The 25,513-nt window shown below is 43.3% G+C and overlaps 3 protein-coding genes across 3 annotated transcripts in view; all 3 read left to right on the top strand.

The window, feature by feature from the left end:
- Positions 1-286: 286 nt before the first annotated feature.
- c13h11orf54 (chromosome 13 C11orf54 homolog) lies at positions 287-3,777 on the top strand. Its single transcript, XM_070917453.1, has 8 exons — positions 287-421; positions 524-622; positions 1,808-1,881; positions 1,962-2,063; positions 2,505-2,681; positions 2,997-3,146; positions 3,241-3,357; positions 3,458-3,777. The coding sequence occupies exons 1-8, from the start codon at positions 355-357 to the stop codon at positions 3,629-3,631; spliced, it is 960 nt and encodes a 319-aa protein (XP_070773554.1). The 5' UTR covers positions 287-354; the 3' UTR covers positions 3,632-3,777.
- A 1,177-nt stretch (positions 3,778-4,954) lies between these two features.
- akap10 (A kinase (PRKA) anchor protein 10) lies at positions 4,955-18,792 on the top strand. Its single transcript, XM_070917731.1, has 15 exons — positions 4,955-4,991; positions 8,087-8,134; positions 8,714-8,899; positions 11,684-12,175; positions 12,597-12,695; positions 12,840-12,924; positions 13,092-13,215; positions 13,664-13,800; positions 15,897-16,041; positions 16,484-16,651; positions 16,851-16,960; positions 17,567-17,649; positions 18,167-18,219; positions 18,409-18,501; positions 18,595-18,792. Exons 1-15 carry the CDS (start codon positions 4,970-4,972, stop codon positions 18,598-18,600), a joined length of 1,851 nt encoding a protein of 616 aa, XP_070773832.1. The 5' UTR covers positions 4,955-4,969; the 3' UTR covers positions 18,601-18,792.
- Positions 18,793-22,123: 3,331 nt separating this feature from the next.
- The window catches only part of LOC139295840 (LHFPL tetraspan subfamily member 7 protein), an 84,684-nt gene continuing 81,294 nt past the window's right edge, over positions 22,124-25,513 (top strand). The window contains exon 1 of the mRNA XM_070918103.1: positions 22,124-22,492. Within this exon, the coding sequence (XP_070774204.1) occupies positions 22,124-22,492 (369 nt within the window). The remainder of the gene's footprint in view (positions 22,493-25,513) is intronic.

The raw sequence follows: 25,513 nt of genomic DNA, 5'->3' as shown, positions 1-25,513 counted from the left end.
TTCCTTACCCTCCCATACCACACGACGCGTGATTTTCAATTATTTATTATTCACATAGAGTTTAATCAACCCAGCAACTCAACACGTTTTACGTTTCTAGGTCTGTCTACTTTACGTCCTAAAAACTGATTCATTACAATGAAGGAAACCTATTTATTTCAATGCAGGCAGTTATACTAATGCACTGGGTGCACAGGCGAGGAAAGACTATCTAGGAAACGAACTATCTTGTTAGAATATACTCTTTGGTTGTACTTCACCCGTATAGCGCCGTTTCAACAATCGACTTTCCCTGCGAACAAACAAACAAACACACTGTGTGCTGGTACATTTCCCTTCAAGCAGCCTGCAGTCATGGCCGACATCAGCAGAACTGAGAAGGTCCAGCTGCACGCGCCAGATTTAGAGGAACTGCGTGATGGTAAGGACGTCATCTTTGACAAACAGGCAAAGTGGCACAGACATGCTCATGAAATATGACGTTCACACGGAGAGAGTAATAAAGACATTGTTGCTGGTTCAGTGTTGCAAGCAGGGCTGCAAGACAACTTTGCTGAAGTCCAGGTGAGTGTTGTGGAGTGCCCAGATCTCACCAAAGAGCCCTTCCAGTTTCCTGTCAAAGGTAAGAGCCTGCACATTCCACAGTTTCCACAGGTCTAAAAAAAACTACACACAGTATACATCTAGAAGGCTGAATCTCATTACAGGCGTGAACATCAACTCTCTCATGCACGATTTGACACTTGGTTAACCCTTTACAGTCCCAGGCCAAAAACTTCTTTGATGTTGCATTTTATGTTAAGTTTAATGATGGATTATACGCACAATACACGTAGAATTTAGTTTAGCCTAGAAAAGGCATTCAAACATTCTTCAAAAACTTTGGGATATATTACAGAAAGACGAATGGATAAAAACAATCATTACACGGAAAAGCCAAGAGTAATATTCAAAAGAGGAAATAATGTCAGGGACAAGTTGCTACATTCTGAATACGCCCCCCCCCCCAACAAAAACAAAATTCTTTACACACTGTAATCACAGCAATCCCTGATGGAAACAATGTAACAACACAGCTAGTCAAACCTGGTTCAGCCGCCCACATACAGGTAAAAAAGTATAAATCAGAGGAGCAATACACCTGTCCTCGTGGAAGAGGATATGTAGGAAAAACATCAAGACAACTAAAACAAAGAATAGTGACACATCAGAGTACCATAATATGCAAAAACGAGATCTGTCCAGTTGGAGCACTTTTCATGGAAATGAATGAAGTTGTCAAATATGATCGCTCATGACAGAGCAGCAATCCAACTAATCAGTGAAATCTGTGAGGTAAAACTGACAGCGCACTTACTGCAGCTTCCTAAAGTTAAAGGATTTGTTAGATTTTACTCAGGTTTTTACTTAAATCAAACCATGACACTAACCTTTCTGATGTCATAGGGGTCAGGGGTAACAGAGGCAACTATTCAGCAAGCTCTTAACAGCGTCTTCCCCCATTAAGCAGAGTGGAGCACAACCTAACTTTGATGCTCACATGTCGATTGGATAACACGCAAGGAAGCAAGCATGTTCGCTCATTTGGCTTATCAGGACCAGGCCTATTGATATGTTGATTGGCAGTGAGATAGACCAATCGGTTAGTTTGCAAGCATCACTTAAACAGTGGGCGCGGCACTGGTATTCCACTGGGACTGATATGGGACCTGTATTTGAAGTGTAGTTGAACTTACTTATGGTCTGAAACATTGAACCTGATTTGTGTCGTGTTTCTCTTAATGTCACCTCTGTCCTCATACTGTAGGCTTGTGTGGAAGCCCTCGCATCACTGATGTTGGTGGTGTACCCTACCTCGTCCCCTTGGTTCAGAAGCACAAGGTAGTTTTTTTTATGAAAATATTACATGGGCAATGACCTGTGGTGAATGGGAGCATTATATATTTCTCTCCTCCTCCCAGGAATACAACATGAACACCATATCGAAGGAGCTGGAGCTGCCAGGAGCCTTCATCCTCGGTGCAGCAGGGGCTCCCTCCAGAATAGTTGGAATGAATGCAGAGGTGAATCATTTCTCCCCCCCCATCACGCCATAGATCCTGACTAAAATATCTCCACTCAGGGCACTTTAGAGCTGCTTATGTCTTGCTTTCTGAAGGGGCAGCTCTCCAACATGCAAAGCAGTGATCTGTTAAAGCAGTAGCCTGTCAGATGGTTTCCTCTTACCAGCATGTCAGACTACAGAGTAAATATTGGATTGAAAAAGACAAACTTTGGGTGCGGTTGTTTTCTGGAGTTTGGACTGAAAGCTGCTCATCTGGCAAGCAAGGGACAAGTTGCTCTGCAGTGAAGCAACTGACTTCATTCACTTGAGTCACTGGCTGCGTTAAATGGTGGAGAGTAAAAAGTGGATTTCCCCACAGTAAAGTATCATGTTGTCATTACAAACCTGGAGAGCTGTTTTGTAACACAGAAGCTGATGGACCAGATGTTCTCGTCCACAGCTGATGCCTCTGGTTCTGACCGAAGTGGAGGGAAGACCTGCCGTGAACAGCAGCTACTTCTCCTCCATCAATCCAGCCGATGGCCAGTGTCTGCAAGAAAAATACAGTGACAAATTCTCTGACTGCAACTTCGGACTGCTGGGCAACCTGTATGCTTGTGAAGGGAAGTCTGGCAAGGTATCAGTCTTATCAGTCTAATCTGATCACACAAGATCTGCAGCTTTTTGCCTCTGAGAATGACTGATGGTGCATGCACCGGAATTCCTTCAAAGCTGCATTTCCATTTTTGCTGTTGGCAAATAATGAACATCTCTGGTTATATATGAACTTCAACACAAGTATCTGCAAGTTAATAAGCCTGCTAATGCTGTTTTGCGTGAACTTCAGCCCCATCATGTGTTTTTTCAACATTTGAAAGGATAAACATTAACAAAAGGAAAGTGACTGTTGGAGCTGAGTTGTTATGCCCTCCTGACCCGTGTGCCTCTCCAGGTCATAGAGGTGCGGGCCAAGAGGAGAACAGGAGGCCACAGTCTTGTGACGGCCTTGAGGAGCACCCTTGAAGGTCACTATCCTGATAAAAGCCTGGCTCTGGGAGGCACGTTCATCATCCAGAAAGGGAAAGCTAAAATCCACATCATGGTAACTAAATATTGGACGTGACACAGAAGGCATGATTGATAGTTACTCTCAGTTACATGCATTGATTTATTTCCTTGTGTCTGCTCATCGATAGCCAAGAGAGTTCTCAGTCTGCCCCCTCAACACCAATGATGACGTCAACAACTGGCTCAAGCACTTTGAGGTCAGCGCCCCACTCATCTGCCAGTCGGTGCTGGTTTCCAGAGACCCTGTAAGTAAAGCAAACACGCTCTCATCTCAATGACACAAGGGAGAGAAGAGGAGTTTGTGGTTTTAGCACCTATCAGCAGTAATTTGTTTGTTGTATCCAGGGGTTGGACCTGCGTGTGGAGCACACCCACTGCTTCAGCCATCACGGAGAGGGTGGCCACTACTACATAGACACCACACCTGACAGTGTGGAGTACCTGGGCTACTTCATGCCTGCAGAGTTTGTCTACCGCATCGACAGGCCCCAAGAGACCCACGGAGTTGGACGAGATTGAAAAATTAATAAATTAGTCAATCACATTTGCAGCACAGCATCTCTTGGTAATCTAAATGAATCAAGCAGTATGCAATTATGTCCGAGTGTATTATAAAACCTCATAGAAACTTACATTTTACAATGAAAATGATTAGTTTGCACCATTTCTATGAATCTTAAATCACTTTTATTCTACATTTCATGTAATAAAAACGATGTTGAATTTCTCTGAAGTGATTTGTATTGTATTGTCTGTTTATTTACTTAATGCAGGAATAGCTGGCAACATTCATTACCTCTAAAAGAATAGTACATTTGGAACCTTGAAATACATCGGTGCCTGCCAACTCCATCATGATAAAAAAAATTTATCAGTTGGAGTAATGTCCACAAACTAACCATAACCCAGAGGGGAAATATGGTTTGTTGAAGCAGCATTATGAAGCAAAGCATTATAATAAGAGGTATCAAAAACTAAAGCAAAAATAGAAACTATATGAGAGCAAATTAAATACAAAATTCTAAGGCAAAAGTGACAGTGATGTGAAGTAATTAGTTAACAGCAAAGTTTTAGTGTTTGTGTAAACAGGTACACCTGAATCATATATAGTATGATTAAGTAATAATATGTAATGTAATTTGTCTGTATTAATATAGAAATATGATATAGTATGTAATGTAATAAAGCAGTATAATATTAACATAATATAGTACAATTTAGTATAGTATGGCTATAAGACATAGTATAAGGAAAAAAGTTGTATAGTACAGCAATATAACATGGAATGGAGTATCAAATATAATATCAGATATTATTACTATAATATACTATATGATAAAAAATACATATATTATCATATATTACAGAAATACTAGATATAATTGGGTTAGCAGCGGTAATATTACATTTTGTTGTACTGTTATGATGATTTGTCGATTTAGATTTGTGAGCATGGTAATTTGCCAATATAATGATAAAATCAATTAAATAAATGTATTCTTTAACCTGTTAATTAAATTGCAGAAACCACATTATATTACAAAATGATTTGACTGTAAATCTCTAGCCTTTTCCGTATAGAAACACCGCCCTCTTCTGACCAGTGCAGGTAACACATCATTTCCCACAATGCTGCTGCCGCACCAGCCCGGAAGTAAGACGTTTATTGACAATATGGCCGCGGAACTGGGTTTGGATTTGGAGAAAATTGTAATTTGACAGCGCTCACCGGGGCTGCGATAGTAACCCGTTTCCACCTCAGGAGTGTACAGAACCGATGCATTTGAATGAAGGGACCCGCGAATCCACGGGATGGTGTCACTGAGCTGAGGAAACGTTCAGAGTGTGAAACCCGTCATGTCGTTTTTCAAGAGGAAAGGTGAGGAAGCTCCCTCTGAGGGCTGCAACGTCAAAGGTGGCTAGCAAAGAAAGTCCGGCTGAGGAGAGAGTCTTCCCCGATAAGTTGTAGCTAATGTAGTCGAGACTGCGGCCGCATGGAAATTAGCCAAGGACACCGGGGTGTTTGTGGATATGAGTTTTCCTGCTGCCGCTGCTCACTGCAGCAACACGGTTAGCTTAGCGATGGCCTCTCTCTCCTCCCTGCCTTATCTAACCCAATATTAGCCAGGGTGGCGATAAATCCACCGCAGAGTCCTGTCCGCAGTATGACACCTAGACACGTCAGTATGATAATGTATTCATAAAGTAGTGCTTGCAAATGTTAAAACCTCTCAATGAGCTCTATGATGTGTGACAGCCATCACTTGACACAAGTGTCGAGCTGTGCTATGGCAGCTAGCTAGCTCTATCAGGGCATTTCCATACTGCTTTAACCAGCAAGAATTATGAAAGAAAATAGGTAGTAATAGCCCGTTGTAGCTGAATCATTGTTGTTAGTTGTCATAACAAAAATGTGTGTAATTAGTGACATTGAGAAACGATTGACCGCAAGGGTAGCTAACGTTAGCATCATCCAGCGTTAAGTAGAAGGGACTGATTGAATTGGACCTGACTTTAAGCTTATTTTAAGAGTTGCTTATAAACCACAACATGAGCAGACATCGTTTCAGGCTAATCCCTCATAGTTAAGGCTACCAAGTAAAAAAAAATCACTGCATGACATAAAAAGCGTGTCTTTTACAAAGGAAATTGTTTACCAGCTTAATATTATATGTCCTAAGCTGATCAGTACTGAACTGCTGCAACTCAGGTGGGCTGGTGGTGCAAAATACATACTGGTTAAAATGTACTGTTACACTTCTTTGTTAGTTTATTAGTTGCACCAAGTTACAACTAATGCAGTCTAATATCTCAGCCGTGTAATAACTCCTATCTTCATGATGTTCCATTTTTGTTGAAACTGCTTTAAAGACATTGATTTACCTTCATGGTTGTTTTGAAGGCTGCAGTGTTATTTATTGACAGGCGCATCTTATATTTGGTCCACGCCATTTATATCAAGTTGAATAGGATAAATACGAGAAAGACACCTCTCAGTGTAACGCAGGTTAACGGCAACACAGCCGAATCTGAGTATTATAACTTTCATGAAGGTAGGATTCTCATAAAAAGTGTATCTCGTGGCTTCGATAGAAAGTACACAATGTGATGAGTGGAGAGGCAGTGATTGTGAAATGGATTTCAACTGAAGTCTTCTTGTGTTTACTCTGGAAATCAGCACAGTAGCTTCACTGTCTCAACTGGCCCACAGTTGCTCATCTTCAAGAGTGAGATTAGTGGTTTTTCCTCATAGGCTACCATGGTCAAAGCAGCTGACACGGCAGGTCTCCAAAATGAGGAAATATTAGAGAGAGTGCACTTACAATGGCGCTTCACTGACAGGAAATAAGTTAGTTCCTTGGTATCGGCGTGGTGAAAATGTACAGGCAAAGTTTTTACTGAAGTGGAGGTTCTCCAAAGAAATTGTAGCGCTAATGTTCAATTATAATGAGCTGTGTGGAACAGTAGAGCAGTCCAATCCATTTGCCTCTATTAAACATAATAACACAATGTTCTCAGTATTGATATCTTTATGTTGTTGCACTTTGTTCATTCAGGGGTCATTGTTGTTTCCTTTTCATTATTTATCACACAAGTTTCATTTTTTTCAGTTTTGTTCACTTGTGTGTTAAGTTTGTTAAGTTCATATCGAGCACACACAACATTTCTCCCCATCTGTCCTTAACATTTCATAACATTTCCAATACTATCTTCGCAGCATGCGTGCACTCATTCACTTGGACAAATCTTTATACTTTGCTGTCACCAGCGCACCTTTAGAGGCCATCTTAAGAGGGTCTTTATGGTGCTGTTTTAACTTTTTTTGAAATACATTTTCATGTCCAAAAGTGTAGTATGTGCTGCTAATGATACGTTTTGTGTTTTTTTATTTATTTATTTATTTAAAGCTGCTGTTGGTTTGTCTATGTTTTTTTTTAACCAGGACATCCATCACGCTCCTGTGAATACTTATTTAGTGCAAAGACATCTGGTGTTATTTGTACCGCGTTTCAGTTCAGTACAGCAAAGGTTGTTGGAGCTCAGACTTTTTAAAAGTCTCGGCTCTTAGCTGCGTCAGACATCCTGTCAGTGCCAACGACAGGGTCTTGGCCGACTCATGCATTCAGAAAACAGTTCTGTCCAAAGTGTCTCGCTGAAAGAGCATCTTCTGTACCATTTGGCCTCTCAGTCCATTTTATATTGTCAGTGCTTGAAATTGATACTTAGCCGGACCGCTCTTTGCAGCAACAGCCTAATCTGAAGATATGACTGGTGAGTCACTCTGATGAGTGCTTGCCGCCTTGTCTGCCACTGTGCACTCATTCCACTGCATTCCACTTTTTTATTTGACAGCTGCAGAGCTCAGGAGTGGCGTCAGATATGTGTAGTGTTAATAGTTTTGCATTAGGCCGTGTAAATTAATTTTAGCTCATCCACCAAGTTGTCTTTTTTTTTTATGGACGATCAGCAACTCTTACAGGGCTTCAGGTGTAAGCTCAGCTGTCCACTCCAAATCAGTCCAGAACCTGCTGGGACCCAACAGAGCTGATAGACTCAAGGTCACAAATATTAGGAAGGACTCTTCATGCTGACATCCAGAATGAATGCCCTCTCAGTCCTGCTTACTATATAATGAGCAGGACTGAGAGGGCTTTCATATATCAGGACACAGCTTCCCTATTATCTCCTCATCTGTCAGCAGCAGCAAAGGAAGCCGGTCTGCAGTAAATCATTTGTTGTTGTTGTTGTGGCGTAATGTAGTTATTCACAGTTGCTTTTCTACTGTATCATTTTCCTCACTATGTAATTATGGGACTAGATAGTGTGTTCCAGTCTTTCCGGTGACACCACACCAACCCCTTTACCTAACCTCAATGAATCTCATGTATGATTTCTTTGCTGGCTGGCCTCGCCCTGTATTGTGAATGAAACGCTTCTTTAGTTACAACCCCGCTCTCATCTTTCTCCCCACAGCCAAAAGCAAAGAACCTGAGAGAGTGACAGACGCTAAAGTCAATAGAGGTGAGTTCATCATCACCTCTGCGGGGGTTATGAGATTGTCACACAATTGAAAATGTTTTTATGGTGTCATTTAAAATGACATGAAAACACTACAGACAAGGGTGTTTTTAATATTGATTGTTGTGGATATTTGTGATGCATTTGTTGACCCTTGGCCACTTTTAAGATGTATTATATATGTTTTTGCATATGTGTACTCTTAGAACAGATTTTTAAGGAACTGATTCAAACAGCTCTTGGCTTAAGTTGGCTCTTCCTATGTTTAATCGTTGCCGTTGGTATTGTCACAAGGACCAACATTTTGACCTCGAGCTACTAAGTGAAACACATACAGCTCACAGTCAAACAAACACTGAGCAGTCTGTCTCCTCAAACATCTCTCACACCCTGAGGCCTCTGTACACAAACTGTGAGCTCTTTCAATAACCTTCACTAAAAAGACCTTTTCATGCAAGTCACACTGACGTCATACATGCAGGCCACTCAGAACTTTGATATAATTAAACTCTCTTATTTATTTATTTATTTAGTTATTTTTTGCCTAATGCCTATTTTCTGTCCTCCATCCTCCACTCACAGCTCCTGTAAGTCCTCACTCTCCATCACTAGGACTGAGGAACCACCATGCCATCCAGGAAGCTGCGGGGCCCAGCCATGTGGCCATCAATGCCATCTCTGCCAACATGGACTCCTTTGCCCGCGGTCGCACCGCCATCCTCAAGAAGCAGCCAAGCCACATGGAGGCTGCACACTTTGGAGATCTTGGTACAGAGCCTGCATTCATGTGTCTGTGTATTGTTTTTATGACATATGAAGTCCCGACCAAACATTTGTTTTACCTCGATGGTTACAATTGTTTGTATTTACTATCAAAAATTATTAAGTATATAAGTAACATTATTCACTTAGATTTATTTGTTGTCTGATGTTGGTCTGTGACCTGTCAACCAATTTGGTTGTGATAGCAGGTTACTGTCTTGTTTTATGAATTAAAACCTTTCATTTACAGTAATGTGACTTAGATTTGGTTAAAATGAAAGTATGTTGTTGCAGTAGCAAATGTAAACAATACACAGAAAAGGAGTAGGGCTGCAAGTAACAATCATTTTCATTATAGATTAAGTTGCCGATTATTTTCTTTTTTCGTTTAGTCCAAGGTGACGTATTTAAATTCCTTGTTTTATCCCATCAACTGTCCAAAACCCAAAGATATGTGTGTTACTATCGTACAGTATGACAAAGAAAAGCAGCACAACCTGCTGATTAATTGTTTGCAGACTGATTCATTCATTGTCATGTCAGATTCACTGAAACCAAATATTTTAACAGGAAAAGGAGAGTAATATGAACGCAAAGTAAGTAAATATTTTAATTACAGCATGTTGGCAGGGTCACTAAATATCAAAAGTGCAACAAACTGACGCAAAAAAAGGAATAAAATGTGAACACGCAATAATATGAAAATGAACAAAAATATTAGGAATTATAAAGTTGCTTCATAAGCTCCTGTTTAACGTTATGGGGATAATTAGGTTTCTCGTAGTAATGTGCTGTAGCTACAGCATGCCTGAGTGTGACTCTTGCATCACAAAGATGGCTTAAAGAGCACACTGTCTTGTGCAAGTGGCAAACACTCCATCATTAATCCAGTGTGAGGCTGTCACATGACTTCATGCATCAGTTTTGACAAGCACCCAAACATTCCACAGCCTGTCCGTCTTCTCTGAGGTCACAGCTACTCTCTTTTTATCAGAAGTGCTCTAAAATTAGTGTGCACGCTAGATGCCATTTTGTGAGTAGGTGAACATGTAGTGTGACTGACATGTTGTTGATGGGAACTGCACGAGCAAGTCGTCCAGAGAATAGCTGGGATGAGTCAGACGGAGGAAGGTGGAGGAACCTGTGCCGCAGCCCGGACAACAAAATATGAATGAAACACAACCGCGCGCCAACGATTTGTGGGCTGCGGTTTTAGCAGAAAGGAAGAGAAAGGAAGGAAGTGAGGAAGGAGGATTCAAAGAGGCAAGATGAGTTCGTTTCAACGACAGCTTGTAGGCAGCCATGGCAGTTCAGCCTAGAGCTGGCAGGAGTTAGAAAGGGGTCTTTACAGGTCGGTGGCCTGCAGGAGTTGATTGGCTGTGAGAACCATAATGTTGAACATGATCGTACGATTTCCCCACTCTCTTTTGATAGCGGTCGAAAGAGTTTAGAGCAGGTGTAGCACATGTGAGCGGTCATGTGCCATTGGAACAGACTTTGACTGGCTCTGAAAGGATATGTAAATGAGGCAGCCGCTGTTTGATGATCAGGTGCCGACACAGATGCTGCACTGATTGTTGTGATTTTAAAAGCTCTCAGTATTAAGGTGGCCTTGACTGTGTGATCTTAAGGAATCTGAGGAGGCTGATTGACAAGCACCGCACACTGGGTGACACCTCTTGAAGCACTATGTTGTTTTCAAAGGGCGCAATACCACAAAGCCTCCGCCCACGCTTAAGTCTAACTACAGCTGATGTGCTCTGATTCGTAATCATAATTCATAAGCTCCCCTGTTTATTTTGTTTTCTGAGAGTGTGTGTGTGTGTTTGTGCTTGCAGTCCCCCAGGATGGTGGATGTTATTCAAACATTCTCTATTCAAGACATTGTAAAGTCAAATAATATGGCATCCCTACAGCCTCAGCTGAAGTTTGGAGACTGTCAAAGGTTGCTATGAGTGCCACAGTGGTCGCTGACCACTTCATACACGCATGAATGACAGGACGGACAGGACACACAGATGCTGTTGACGTTGTGATTCTGAAAAGTTTGTCTGGGTTAAATCATCTGTGAAATTGCATAGTCTAAGGCCACCTTGTGACAGACAGAGAGCTGGAAATTCACAAGGCTTCAAAACAAATATCCAGGAGTTTAAATTCAGCTCATGCCAGCCTTCAGCCTGGACCACATTTCAGTCGAAATGGGAGAGCTGAACTCAGAAAATCCACTTTTTATCTTTCACTTCATGTTGCAGCTCCCATCAATATATTGCACATTTTATCTTCCATCTCGTTTGAAGGTTGAAAGCTGTAAATAATAGAAAGTGTACTGCTGAGTGTGTCGAACACTTCAGGTTCTAATGTGCGCTTAAAGGCAGTGTAAATCATATTGTCATGTGAATGCAGGGAGTAGTGTCTGTAACACTGGTAGATCTGTTATTATGGACACTTTCATTACACGTAAGATGCAAGTAAATTTGTGTTTTGAAGTGCTTCAGCGGTCTCGGCCTTGCAAACATAAATTCCCACCAATCTAACCTTTTAAAAATACATAAAATATCTTGTAGAATTGAACATAAAGTCTGAAAAGTAAGTAAAATAATTTGTGTTTATTCCCAAGCTACCTTTTACTCAATTCAGAATTTTCCTGTTGACACAGTTGTTAATGTATTTGGTTAAAAAGTTGTACTTGAATGGAAGAAAATACTCTTCAAGTCTAAAGTGTGTCTTTTGAAGCTTATAGTTACCTCAGCTAAGTCAAGTCTGAATGGCGTGTACGCTTGTATGTTCCAGGTCATTCCAGTGTGAACTATCAGCCCCAAGAGACCCGCTCTCGGCTGTCCAAGACGGTTGACCATGTCCTTCGGGACAACGTGGCGATACCCCACTACATGCACTTCATGGAACTACGGGGCGCCGACCACCTGGTGCGGTTCTGGTTGGAGGCTGAGAGTTTCCGCTCCACCAGCTGGTCGCGGGTCCGAGCGCACAGCCTGAACTCTGTCAAACACAGCACGTTGGCCGAGCCCGTCCCCGCCTCCGCAGACGGCTCGGAGCTCCGGGAGCTCGCCCAACACACTCCCAATGCCCTCGCCCAGGACGGTAGCAGCGAAGGCCCTGCAGTGCAGTCAGAGCAGTGGGACTCCTCCGGCACAGACGCAGGCCTGAGACCCGGCACTCCTCGGGCAGACACCCCCAGCAAGCAGGCACCCTCCAGGACAGGGACTCCATACAAGGTGCAGCCAAACAGCACCCTGCGAGACCTCTCTGAGAAACTCATGAAAAGTGAGTCACCTTTAAACAACCTTTCCCTTTATTTTACATACTCAGTGGGCTACTGCTGCTGAATTCATTCAGCATGGTTAGAGAAGTGAAGGTTTTATTACACTGATGGTCAACACATCACCTTAGTTAATATACTGGAAAATGATTATGAAACATTGATAAATGCCATGTTTTCATCATGTTTTCGACTGTTTGAGGTTTGACTGGCGCTCTTTTGATGATGTAATCTCGTTGCGCCCTCTTGCAGTGGTTGTATGGCATCAGAGAGGAGAATTAGCGCCACCAACTGTTTGTCTCGATGCGCCCAATTCCTTGTTTGTTAATATTGTTTTAAGATGGCCTTGAAGAAATGTGAATCTGTCATCGCTATGTATCTCGTAGCATCACTGGATGATCAGCCATTTGTCTCTGTGTTTTTCAGGTATAGAGAAAGATGCAGTGACCATCTTCACAAAGTATATCTCTCCAGACGCTGTGAGGCCCATCCCCATCACAGAACAGATCAGAAACGACATAGTTGGTAAGATACAGACGTCGCAGATAGGAATTTAAAACCAAACAGTTTATTTTATGTGCTCTGGTTTCAGTCAAATGGTATTCTCTAGTGCAGTAATATTTCTGTCATACATTTCTGTCAGTAATATTATGTCTTTCCGCTGTGTAGCTAAGATATGTGGAGAGGATGGCATGGTGGACCCAAACTGCTTTGTCATAGCACAGTCGGTAGCCTTCACCATCTTGGAGCAACAGTGAGTTTCTGTCTATTCATTTTCTAGAGGAGTTAATACTCACTCGGGGAGGTTTCCCCATCGCTGTGTTTTGACATTAAGATTAAAGTGCAACTAGCGTCCTTTCCCACCTTGACATTGGCAGGGTAGCGGCTGTATTCATCTCCCACTTGCTGTTTCATTTCCAGGCACTTTATCGAATTCCTACGGAGCCATCATTTCTGTAAATACCAGATTGAAGTGTTGACGAGTGGCTCTGTGTTCCTGGCTGACATCTTGTTCTGTGAGTCCGCTCTCTTCTACTTCTCTGAGGTGAGTGGGCTCAGTGGTTCCCCAAACATGATTTATTTGTATTATATAATTACTAACACATTTTGACACCAATGCTATTAAGCCTTTTTTTGTTTGTTTCACACACAATCCGTGCCTCCTCTTGACTCCTAATTATACACTTATCCCCTCTTGCCACTACTGCAAAATAGGCTCTGTTAGTTTGTTTATTTATCTATTCTAGAGGGAAATTGTAGTGTCACAGCAGCCATAAACTGAGGACACAGTAAACATAAAAACCCTAGGGATGCTCCCTTTACAATCTCCCAACCTATTGATATGAGAAGTGACGATTAACACCAGAAAGTCAAAGTTTGTCAGAGGCAGCATATACAGAGGACATACAGTAAATCCTGAAACAAAGATATTGCAGAAACCCACAGTGACTTTCCGTTGAATCATTCTGCACTTTATGTCTCCTTCCCCGCAGTACATGGAAAAGGAGGAGGCGATGAATGTACTGCAGTTCTGGCTGGCGGCAGACAACTTCCAGAACCAGCTAGCAGCTAAGAAGGGCCAGTATGATGGCCAGGAGGCTCAGAATGATGCCATGATCCTCTACGACAAGTAGGTGTTCAGTCCGCTACGTTGCAATCCTCTTGTGCTCTGTGAAATTCCCACGACACTCTGAAACACCCAGTTATTTTTGTTAAAGGAATGGGTTTGACTTGATACTTGGAAGTCACCATTATGTTCAAAAGTGTAGTGAAAAGATTTATTTTGCCTCTGTGAAAATGTTGCCCCTTTCTGTTTTCAGTAGGCCCAGTTTCCTAATTTTACTAGTTTCAAATCATTAATTTCAGCCCACTGTTTCCGTTAATGCATTCATTTATCAGCCAGGTTACACAAATAACAACATAAGCTTGTAAGAAGTTTGTGCTTGACAAAGTGATGTTCTGTTGAAGGGCTTCAGCTCTGGTGTCTGTTCCACGAAGCGAGAATAGTGGGTTATCTAGCCATCTTTGGGCTTAATCATGGATCTGGCTCACTTTTCACATCAAAACCTGTAAACAGCCCGACCACTGACCAATCAGATCACTGAAAAAACAGAGTCATTGTTCCTACAGGATCCCGACATGGACAAAAGAGTGAAGTGATAAAGAGTGATCAATATTTTTATAGGTCAGTCAAATCACTTCTGCCGCTCCAGACTTTCCCTCTCCACTCTGCTTTTAAAACAGCACATGAAGGATAGTTCACTACACACTAAATACATAATGACGATTATAGCTGCATTTTAATTGCACAAAGATGATTTTATTCCCGACAGGATTCCTGAAAGTGTCTTTTACACTCTTGTTCCATCACTGCAGCTCAGAATAACTCGACGAAATAAAAACTAAACCCTCTGTTGTCTTTTATGGGAAAAGCAATCCACACGCTGTTAATTAGCTCCCATGATTATAAATGCAACATTTCAATCCGGTAGACCCCATCAGGCATTAACTTCTTTCCCTCTCCTCTCTGCTTTGGCAAAATGTGCGTCACATATTCTGATAGTCATCAGACAGAAAAAGGCAATAAATACTCACTTTATACAAAAGACATGCAGTAGTTATATAATAATTCCCACACATATTTACAGCCTTAGCCTTACTTTGAATATTTGGAAGTCACTTCTATTGTTTCTTCTTATGTTAGCTTCTCATTTTATTCTGGCTATGTGATTATATTGTTTATATTTCACCTTGTTGAACATCAGTTTTTGCCGTCACTACAGCCGAATCATCCCCCGGGTAACACCGTTTCATCTCATATCATATGAAGTACTTCACTCATGGTACTGATGTTGTTTCTTATAAATAACAACTCTGCCTCTTTCACATGAACACGCTCATAGCCGAGGCTTCATGATACCGGTTATCCAGGATCACTGATGTTAGGCTCAGTAAAGTCAGGTAACCCAAGGAGAGCCACACTAAGCTGGACTAAGCTGGCCCCTGCTGTGATACTGCATTTTTTGTGCCTTTTGTGACAGGAGGGCTTCTGCTTTATCAGTGATAGTGAAGACAGGTGTGGATCATTAGGTCCTCTTCAGCAGTGAGTGACTGGACAGAGTAGAACTGTTCTATAGTAAATGACATGTAGTCCATTTTATTCCCTGTATTTTACATATCGATCACATCGTAAACATAAAGTGAAGGTCGATTTCCGCATATGGTTTATTTCATTGACAATTGCAGTCCAGTTGTCCTTTGTGGGAGGATTTGTCTGCATCCATTGAGAAATCTTATTTTAACAAGTGTGTTTGTTATTCTGTTTTAAAGCTTTGTGTAAGTGTACCTGACCCTATGGTAACCTGAGCAGATGCTAGGTTTCAGATAGGTGAGGCCGAGAAGCTAAAGGCCAGTCACGGGTCTATAGTAATAGGGGAGTAGGTGGCAGCTTGTTTTGTGGCTACACCTCTTCTCTTCAATCTTAAGTTATCGTTTTGCACATAGTCCTGCCCACCGACCTGCTTCTTCAACAACCGCTTTGAACATTTTCCAGCGCCAAGCAACATCTTCTGCTCTTTATATGGGTGGCGGCCTACAGCCTCATTTTAAGATGCAACAACTTCACTAAAGTCCTCTGAATTGTATTGCCTTTTGGGTACTGATTAAAATCTTAATATAGGTGCCCTCATCTGAACTCCGTCATCCATTGCTGTATTTCCTCTCCAGGTATTTCTCACTCCAGGCCACCAACCCTCTGGGCTTTGGCGACTCGGTGCGGATGGAGATAGAGTCGAATATCTGCCGGGAGGGAGGGCCGCTCCCCGACTGTTTCACCACTCCCCTCAGACAGGCCTGGACAACCATGGAGAAGGTCAGATTCTCAAATAGCCACACACCAAGGGCTCATCATTATCAGTATGGGTCGTCCTTTATGTTCTTTTACTATGTAGGGAAAGTATGTAAAATAAATCACCCTAAAACATAGAAATATGAAACCTTCAAGTCATTTACGTTGCCCTTTTAAAACTGTGAATTATCATCTCCCCAGCCACCATTTTTAAAAAACGTCTGCTTGAACAATTTTCTTGGATTTAATAGGATCCTCCTAAAGGTTTTGTGTTGTAAGTCACTGACCAATTGTCCTATTACACCACTGACAAATGCCTCTGCCTTAAGTTAATGAAATGAAAGCCGAACACTGTTGTTAGCACATAAAGGTCAGTAACAAACCTTTGTACCTTTTTGTGCCCAGAAATGTATTGGTGGAGCTCATTATTCTGTAACAGAGTTCGCACTGTTTTGCATTTGTTCAGGTCTACATGCCAGGATTCCTGTCTAGCAACCTTTACTACAAATACCTGAGTGACCTCATCAACTCGGTGCGGGCAGATGAGTTTGTGAATGTCAGCACTCCAAGTCAGGGCGGGCCCGCGGACAACGACCGCTCAAGTTCAAATGCCAGCGAGGGCTCTCAGACACAGGTGACCACAGCGTTAACCCACATCTTCAGCCCCTGTGGGGACGCTCCCCCGCCTGCTGACATTTAGACCTGTTCCACCTCATTACATGAATAATGAAATGCCAAAGGGTTATGATCATTCCTGTTGTTTAGTTGTCTTCATATAAAAAAAAAAACCTGTAATGCTGGCAAACATTCAGTTCATGGTGTCGTCACTGCAGCAGGGGGCCAGAAAGGCAGCGATCAAGATCCTGAAAAACTTTGACGAGGCGATCACGGTGGACGTTGCCAGCCTGGACCCCGAGTCCTTGTACCAGCGGCCGTATGCTGGGTGAGTTTTGGGTGTCTGAAGTTCTTTTACTGTCAAATGGGTAAACAGACAGAAAATGGAACACCCCCCCCCCCAACATGTAGTAATGGACACTGATAGCTGCCTGAAAGATCAGAAATCAGTCTGCTGGGATACAGCATGTGATTTATATCTGATGTGTCAAACTACCAATTTGGCTTTAAGCTGACTAAATCTTTATCTCTTTAAATCCTCTCTTTAAACGCACAAATATTTGCTGTTATCTAATTTATCTTTTGATAATCTCCCTCAAGTTCCCTTGTTGTCTTTTACTGTCATGTTTCTCTCCTGTTTATGTTCCTTTGACGGCCCGCACTGCCGTTTGGATTTAATGCCTGTATCTGTTTTGCTTTTATTGACTTCCTCTTAAAGTGTTTTATGAGCGTGCTTTGAAAAAGTCCCGTACAAAGATAATTCAAGAGAATGATGTTATTGAAAGACAAAGCTGTAGTCTGTCAGATTTGTCCCCCCCCCCCTCATTGAAATTGCAGTTATTGAATGGATACACAGACACACGCCTGAGGCTCCGTTTTGTCCCATTTGCTCTGTCTGCTGTCTTCATCTGTCTCCTCACCTCTGTCCGCTCAGAAAGATGACGTTTGGGAAGGTGAATGAGCTGGGCCAGTTTATCAGGGAGGCAGAGCCGGAGCCGGACGTGAAGAAATCCAAAGGCATGATACACGCCCTCTCTCTCTCTCTTTCTTATACCTGTTAGGCTCTCTCTGTCTTATTATTTCCTTTGAGTCTTTGCCCTCACTCCGTCATATTTTACTTGACTCGGTGCCCATGAATATAAACCTCATCTAGTGGCAGCTCCCATTCTCCTCACAGCTCAATGCCTTCTGAAACATTCCCCCTCCACCACTCTTTAGATCTATCAACATGCTAAATCTTTATTTATCATGTCTAAGAGTGCTTTCTGTCGGACTAGAATAGAGTACCAGACTACAGAATAACTCATCCAAACATCGGCACTCATTTAAAACGGTTACCTGCCTGCTGATAAAGTATTATTCACATCCCATGAGCAGAGTCTAATGAAGCACTGAATGCTTAAACGTGTCAAGATTAACTCACCTTGAAAGAAGTCATGTTAGCCTGCGGTTTATTTGTTCAGATTCATTTAGGATTTGTGCTTACTGATGCAGTCCCTTTGTCTCACTCAGCCTTCCCTCTGCTCTCATTTAGGCTCCATGTTTTCTCAAGCCATGAAGAAATGGGTCCAAGGCAACTCAGATGAGGTGAGGCCACGAGATGTTCAAATATTCATAAATGATTCAGTGGTCTGAGGCACATAGCAAGGCTCTCCATGGCATGTAGTCAGATTCACTTTGTGACGTCAGTCCATGACACGTGATTTATTAAAGAACAGCATTAAAGGTCTGTAGTGCATTAAAGTTATTGTTTGCGCTGCGACTCTTTCCATCAAGGCCCAGGAGGAGATGGCATGGCAGATTGCCAAGATGATTGTCAACGACGTCGTCCACCAGTCAGGCCACGACAGCCCCGGCAAGGCCACCAAGGTACGGAACCTCACGTGGTCGTCTCGTTCCTGTGCGGTGATGTGTGGAATGAATGCAGTTCTCCTCTAAGTGTTTTCTTTTGTCTGTCTGCAGTTATGACCCCACTGAGGAACCAAAGGACTGTCTCTCCCTGCAGACGCTGGCCAAGCCAGTGACAAACTGTACACAGGGTTCACCCTACAATGAACTGCATTACTCTGAGAACGAACAAGGCATTTTTTTCATCTCCCCAGTGTGTGTGTGTGTGTGTGTGTGTGTGTGTGTGTATGTATGTTTGTGTGTGTGTGTGGCTGTGAGCTTGGGTGAGTGATTGTTCATGCGTGGGCTAATGGAAAAGTTGAAGTACATCATTGTTCTGATCTTCCAACTCCATAACACTATAAAGGTACACGTGTAGTCGCCAAAGGCAAAGCAAAGCAAAGCCAAGTGCTTGCATCAGACTGGAAGAAGTCACTCCTGATGAAGGAAACATTCAACATGACGGAAGAAGAAGAAGACAGCCGGCGCGAAGAAGCAGCGCGTCAGACAGGACCATCACCTCGATGCTGTAGCCATACTGTCTGTCTTATGTCGGACCTATGGAGGATGTGACAAAGACTGAATTGCCCTCACTCCCTCATGACACACCTCCCCACACCTTTTATAACCATTCCTTGTTTTTAGACGAAAGTCTCTCTTAAGGGTCCGCCACTTAAGGCTTAAGCAGATGAAAATCAGCGTTGTACAGTTTTTGCGTACGCTTCCCCCAGCCTGCCTGGAGTAGTTTTGTCTGCTGTTCACCGATGTGAGCTGTCCTACCTTGGCCATTTTACGTACTGTAGAACATCTGCAAATGTGACAATGAAAAAAAAGAAGACGAGCTGATTCAGTTCTTGGACAGGCTGGCCTCCTATATGAACCTCCTGGCACCTTTACAGAGCGTAGAAGAAGAAGAAATATTCCCCTAATGAACTCCAGTTGTGATGGAAAACTCCGAACTCCATGTCCTAATTGTTCTATATATATATTATATATATATATGTAGATTTCTGGTTTACCCCATATATTAATGTTAGTCCTTTTTTATGGTGATCGCTGTTTTTTTTTTTTTAAATGCATCACTGAAACAACCATCAGTGATGACCGGACTGTTCAACTGGAAAGTGTGCTCAGTGAATTAAAGCTTTTTTTTAAAATTAGTTTTGAGCCTTACCAAGATGGAAAAGAACCAGAAAAGACTCTTGGTACTATGTACCACTAATGTTTTCTGACATGTACGTGTACTTAATCTATAATATATTTAAATTGTGTTTGATTTAAATACATATATTATGAAATGTTTTTGTCTGTCCTCGTTTTTTTTCCTTTGACATATTTTAGCTGAAGTGTTTGTATAAAATTGCCGTTTCAGCACCCTGCTGGTTATTTTGATATAGAACAATGTCTTAAGTTGACAGGCAGATTTATTTGTTTCTTTTTATCATTTTCAAAGCAGTAAAATAGTGAAAATGTGGGAGAAATGAGGAGCCCAGTGCCAACAGCTTTAGGGTGGACTATTATCACCTCTGACCAGGTGGGGGCGATGTTGCCTGTGTTGCTATGTTAGGGTAAAACAGAAAAATTGATGACACAGTATATTATTTCTGACATAAGAATCACCATGACTGCTTCCTTACACAGGTCCACTTAAATCCACTAATTGTAAAGAACAGTTCAACCAAAGGGCTGAAAAGTCACCTTCAGTACAGAATAACGCGTTTAAGGTGTGATTTGATGTTCAGAGGTCTCAGTGTTGCTGCGTGAGTATTAATGACCGTAGTGCAGTATACTATCAGCTCTAGCTACCCTAGCAGTGTTCGGTTGTAGTGAATTTGATACAGTGGTGTGTATTTTAAAGATAAAGAGTAAAGCTAATAAGTGTGATAAATATTTTACACACTAATTAGCTGGTTAGCACGATGCTATTTCACAGCGTGTTGCTACATTCTGCTTGAAGCTCCGCGAGCTTATTGTGGTATCCAGACCGAGGCTACCTGCACGTGCGGGGGCAACGCCCACCTCAAAACAAACGGACTGTCCCTGTCCTGAGCTCTGATTGGCTGAGATGTTACAATAACTGACACAGACCTGTATCTGTGCAACCGTTAATACAACAATACTTTGCTGTACATGTGGATGCTGAGAACAACATTTCATTAAGATTAAAACACGTTTAATGAATAATTCCATATACTGTTTTTATTACAATGGTGTGTCGCTGTCTGTATGAAAGCCAATGCACTCAACACGGTGCGGTAACAAAGTGCAAGGTGTTTGGACAAGTACCTGCGGCCAGAGGTCTGTCCTGTCAAGTTACAAGGATACAATGTGCGAGAAACCGGAACAGTGGCCTTCAGAATAAAAGTAATTTTATGAAACAATGGGGGTCTCAACTGATTTCCTGCCACAGGCCTCTAACAGAAACATATTGTCTGCTAATGTCCCCGGCCAGACTTTTTCCTAACTGTGGACATACAGTTGCATTCCCCAAATTCACGAACAAGTCACTTTTGTGTTGAATCAGCAAAGGTTTGTCAACCTGGATACTGTTTACATCCACTCTTTCAAAAGTTCAACTTATTGTAACTATGTTGGTAGACTGGAATGTAAAACAGTCATACACCATACTACATCATTCATGTCATCCATGAAAAATGCATAGATTCAATTTTGACATACAAGTTTTATGTCTAAAAAAAAGTCTCACGCTCTGCCTTTATAGGCCTGTCCTGCTCATTCACATGGAACAGTTGTGGTGATCCAGCCAGGCTTTAGTGTGATCCTACGTTTCCCATAATGCAACCAATATGGCATAATTTGATGAAATCATCAGGGTTATTTTGTCAGACTTCAGAAAGCAACAGAGAACATTATATACACATTATATTTCACGGGCTGAGACTGATAGGTAGCCTTCTCCGCATAGAAAGAAACTTATATTTATGTGTAAAATCGGCGTAGCCCCCCTTTACTTATAATTATTCAGATGTGTTCCTTGTTTTGCTGTGGAGACTCAGGGATGCACGGAGCCTCAAAGTGCCGCGCCTCTTCTCGCAGGATTTCACTTTGAAAGCCACATCCGGAAGCACTCATTGTAACCGTGCTGAGCTTGACGTTGTCCAGACGCACTCTTTCTGAAACCCAAAGTGCGCTGTTGTCCTCGCTGAGGCAGAGCAAGTGCCTTGAGAGGAGCGGAGGGGTCCCGCGGCTCCGGGACATGACGGTGTTTGTGTTTGCGGCTCTGACTCAGACTGCCGCTCCTCCTGCGCTGGTATGACAACTGCGCATCCAGTTTTGGGTGTGACAAACATCTTGTGTCAGATTGTGGCATTCTTCCAGGCTGAGTGGAGGCGCGGATGACTTGACTTTGTTGTATCACCATCACTCCTCCTGCTGATGTGTTTTGGACGTTTTCGTAGTGGTTTGTGTGTCCAGACCAGATGTTCTGCGGACACACACGCGCGCGGACACACACACACACACACACACACACACACACACACAGACGGGGCTGCCGCTGCGGATGTCCACTGATTTGTTTGCTGATGTAGTGCCGGTCGGCGGGCTGAAGTTGAAGTCTTGCTCTTGAAGGCGTGAGCTCCAAATGCATTCGCTCCTGGTGGGCCGGGAGAAGAAAGAAGAAGAAGCCGGGTTTGGGATCGATCTGGGTCTGTCTCCGGGCTTTCTTCCCCACGCTGCCACCATGTTCAGCTGTGTGGGCTGCTTCTGGGTGCTCCTCTCCTCCGCTCTGGTCGCCGTCTGCAGTTTCAGCTTCATATCTCCTGCCTGGATTGTTAAGGACCAGCTGAGGAACAACCACCATCACCACCACCACCACCACCACCACAACAACAAGGACTCTGTGAGCTTCGGCTTGCTGTGGCACTGCTCGGAATCTCTGGATCACATGTACCGGTGCTACACCTTCGGGGGACTGGGCAAATTCGCAGAGATCCCCTCCAGCTCCTGGCAGGTAGTTTACCCATACACACCCATGTCCGTCACCATGTGGATGGATGATCGAGAGCATGTGGGGCATCAAGTGGGAAGGGCATGGCTTCATAGGATCCAGGGGAGAATGGGCAGCAGGGCAGCAATCTTTTAGGAGCAAAAATGAATACATTTGAGCAAATCATATCCCAGCCGAATTACAGCCCTAAATCAAGAAAATGACTCTTGATTTGAGACTTTTAATCAAACAAGTTGATTTTGCTTCCATAAGAAGTAATTTAACTTTTAAATGACTTGTTCTGCTGTTAATGTCACAACATCTACTCATTCATCAGTTGGCTCATGTTTTGGGACTCTGCCATAGCTCGGGGGTTCACTGACACCTCATGATGAAGCCCTGTAGTCGCTCACATGCACGCTGCACACGCCATATGTGTCACAGTAAACTGAATGACACAACAAGATAATGACCGTGGCGCTGGTGCTCCTCCTGAGTCAGTTTTCACCAAAACACGTTTGGGATGCTGCTGCGCGTTTCAGTCAGGAGAAATGATTCATTGATCTGGGGGTGTATCGTACAGAGCAGCATCTGCAGCACAGCACGCCAGACACACATCAAAGCTGCGAAAGTGGCACCGGGTTGGCAGGCTGCTCGCCGATCAGGGCTCCCCCCGCAAGCAGGAGTTTCAATTTCATCCCTCTTCGTCAAATTGAACTCGCTTAGCGAATGTGCGAGGGGCTGTCTCTGACCACTCTGCTTTCTCCCCACCTGTGGTGTGAACAGCTGTGCAATTATATCCAACAACAAACACACTCTCAGATGGGATTGTTTTCAGGGCGAACATGTGATCACATGGTGATCCAATGTGGATCTGTCCGCTGGGCCTTGACTTTAGGGAAGTTTGGAAATGACTGCTTTGTTGCTGAGGCCGAGGCTGTGGGGAATGTAAGCTTATTAGAGCAAAAACAATTGGCCTTGTTAGGAGTCTTGTATCTGGGACGTTTACTATTTATGCAACTTGTGGGATAATTTCATTTGTTATACTACATGCATGCTGTTTGGACCCCCCCCCCCCCCCCCCCACACACACACACACTAAAAATCTTTTAAAAAAACCCTGCTACACTATACCAGCCACCTCTGGAGTTATGATTTATGTATGAAGGGGAATTAGCATTTGAAAGGGAGATATTAATAAGTGGCTGCTTGTGTGATTGTAGCGCAAGTATCTGCAAAGAGGGGAAGAATGCAACGCCCGGGTTTCTGCTCACAGGTGCAGAGACAGACAGAAGCACAGAGCAGATCTCTGTGTGTGCAGTCTATGTCATTTATATTCAGACATCAACTACCGCACGTCCTTTACTGAACTTAGGTGTGGCCCACTGCGTTCAAGGCTCATTTGGCTAAAATCAGCAGTCATTTGGCTAGTTAGCCAGTTGTCAGTGAGTCAATTAGCGGGCCTTCCTCCCAGTTACGAGCTTCTCCTCCTGTGAGTCAGTGAGTGTGTAGCTGATGGAGCTGCCTTTTCCTTTGCAGAGCTACACGTGTTATTACGGCGGTGAACCCAGAGTGCACACGATTCGGCTCCCACAGCCATTAATAAAGGTGAAGGGGCCATTAAGTTTTCATCAGAGCCACTTTATTACTCCACCACTCCTCGCTGATGTGCACATCGTTTTGCTGATGCCTTCCATTTCCAACTTGTCAACAACCTGCACGCAGAAACACAAGCGTCTACAGTGCATACAGCGTGTGCTTAGGCAACAATATTGACACACACACTCACTCACACACACACAAGCAGCCATTAGTCCCACTCTATGTTTGTGTTGGCAGAAGAAGACAACTATCGCTGTATATCGAGCTCTGTGGTCTCCATCATTGTGGAGGAATGGACTACTGGCTCACTCTGTAAAGTCAAGCTGAGCCCTGTGGATGCTGTGGTGAATGAACCAGGAGGAGGAGGAGGAGGAGGACAGGACAGGACAGGGCAGGAGGAAGAGGAGGAGGCTCCCTGAGAGGCTGGCCTACTTGTGTCGTAGTTTCTGTGAGCTGTTTTCTGTTGTCTAGCCTCCTGTTGTCAAAAGCTTTTGCTTGGACCGTGCTGCCATCCAGTGCTGCGGGCCATCAGGCTGGCATGGCCGCTGCCACACACACACACACACACACACACACACACACACACACACAGAGGACCCTGTGAGATATAAAAGAGGGTAGCAAACAAACATGAGTCATCTGATACATAATGATCATGTCAAAAAAAAAAAAAAAGACAATATAACACTACATCCATTACTTTTGCATTTCATTTCTCTGAACAACAGACGCTAGCTGACATTTGTTTCACTATTCAGGCTCTTCTGTATCATTAAGTCAAACATGTCTGAACTTTACTGTAACTTGGCATTATCTATGAGCTATGAGAGGGTTTGTCCCCAGAGATTGCAGTTGATCAGTGCAGCCCCGCCCAGCACGCGTTAAGCTCATTGCTACAGGAAAGCTATTGAAAGCAGTCTCTTCTGCATAGTGGCTTTCCACATGAATTATTCCTTGTATTACTTCTGCTTGTTTCCGCAGGGTTGTGTGATTTTTTTTCCATCAGCGCAAGATGTAGAGCAGCTGGCAGCGTGTGAGCATGCTTGTGTACATGCGCACATTAGCGTAACATACAGTGCACAGTACGTGTGTGCAGCAGCCAGTGAGTGGAAGTGTGAAAGCGTGTGTGCTGCTGCTGCTGCTGCTGCTGCTGCTGCTGCTGGTGGTTGCCAGGTGGAACGTGTCAGTGGAGGAGGTGTACTGTGAGCTACTGCTAGGTAAAGTGTGAAGGAGGAGGAGGGCGCCTGCCAGAAAACATTTTCACCTTAACTTGTTAACAGCGTATGTGCTTCCAGCTGCTTCACAGCACTAAACACTGGAGCTGGATTAGCCTGGCCTCTGTAGTAACCAGCCAGCAGCCCAGACACATACAGCCGTGTGTGTGTGTGTGTGTGTGTGTGTGTGTGTGTGTGTGTGCACAGCAGGTGGTGTGTCTCTTGGATT

Source organism: Enoplosus armatus, chromosome 13, assembly GCF_043641665.1.
Source record: "Enoplosus armatus isolate fEnoArm2 chromosome 13, fEnoArm2.hap1, whole genome shotgun sequence".
In the NCBI taxonomy this organism is placed as follows: domain Eukaryota; kingdom Metazoa; phylum Chordata; class Actinopteri; order Centrarchiformes; family Enoplosidae; genus Enoplosus; species Enoplosus armatus.
Note: the sequence above shows the minus strand (reverse complement) of the source record. Positions and strands in the feature narration are given on the sequence as shown.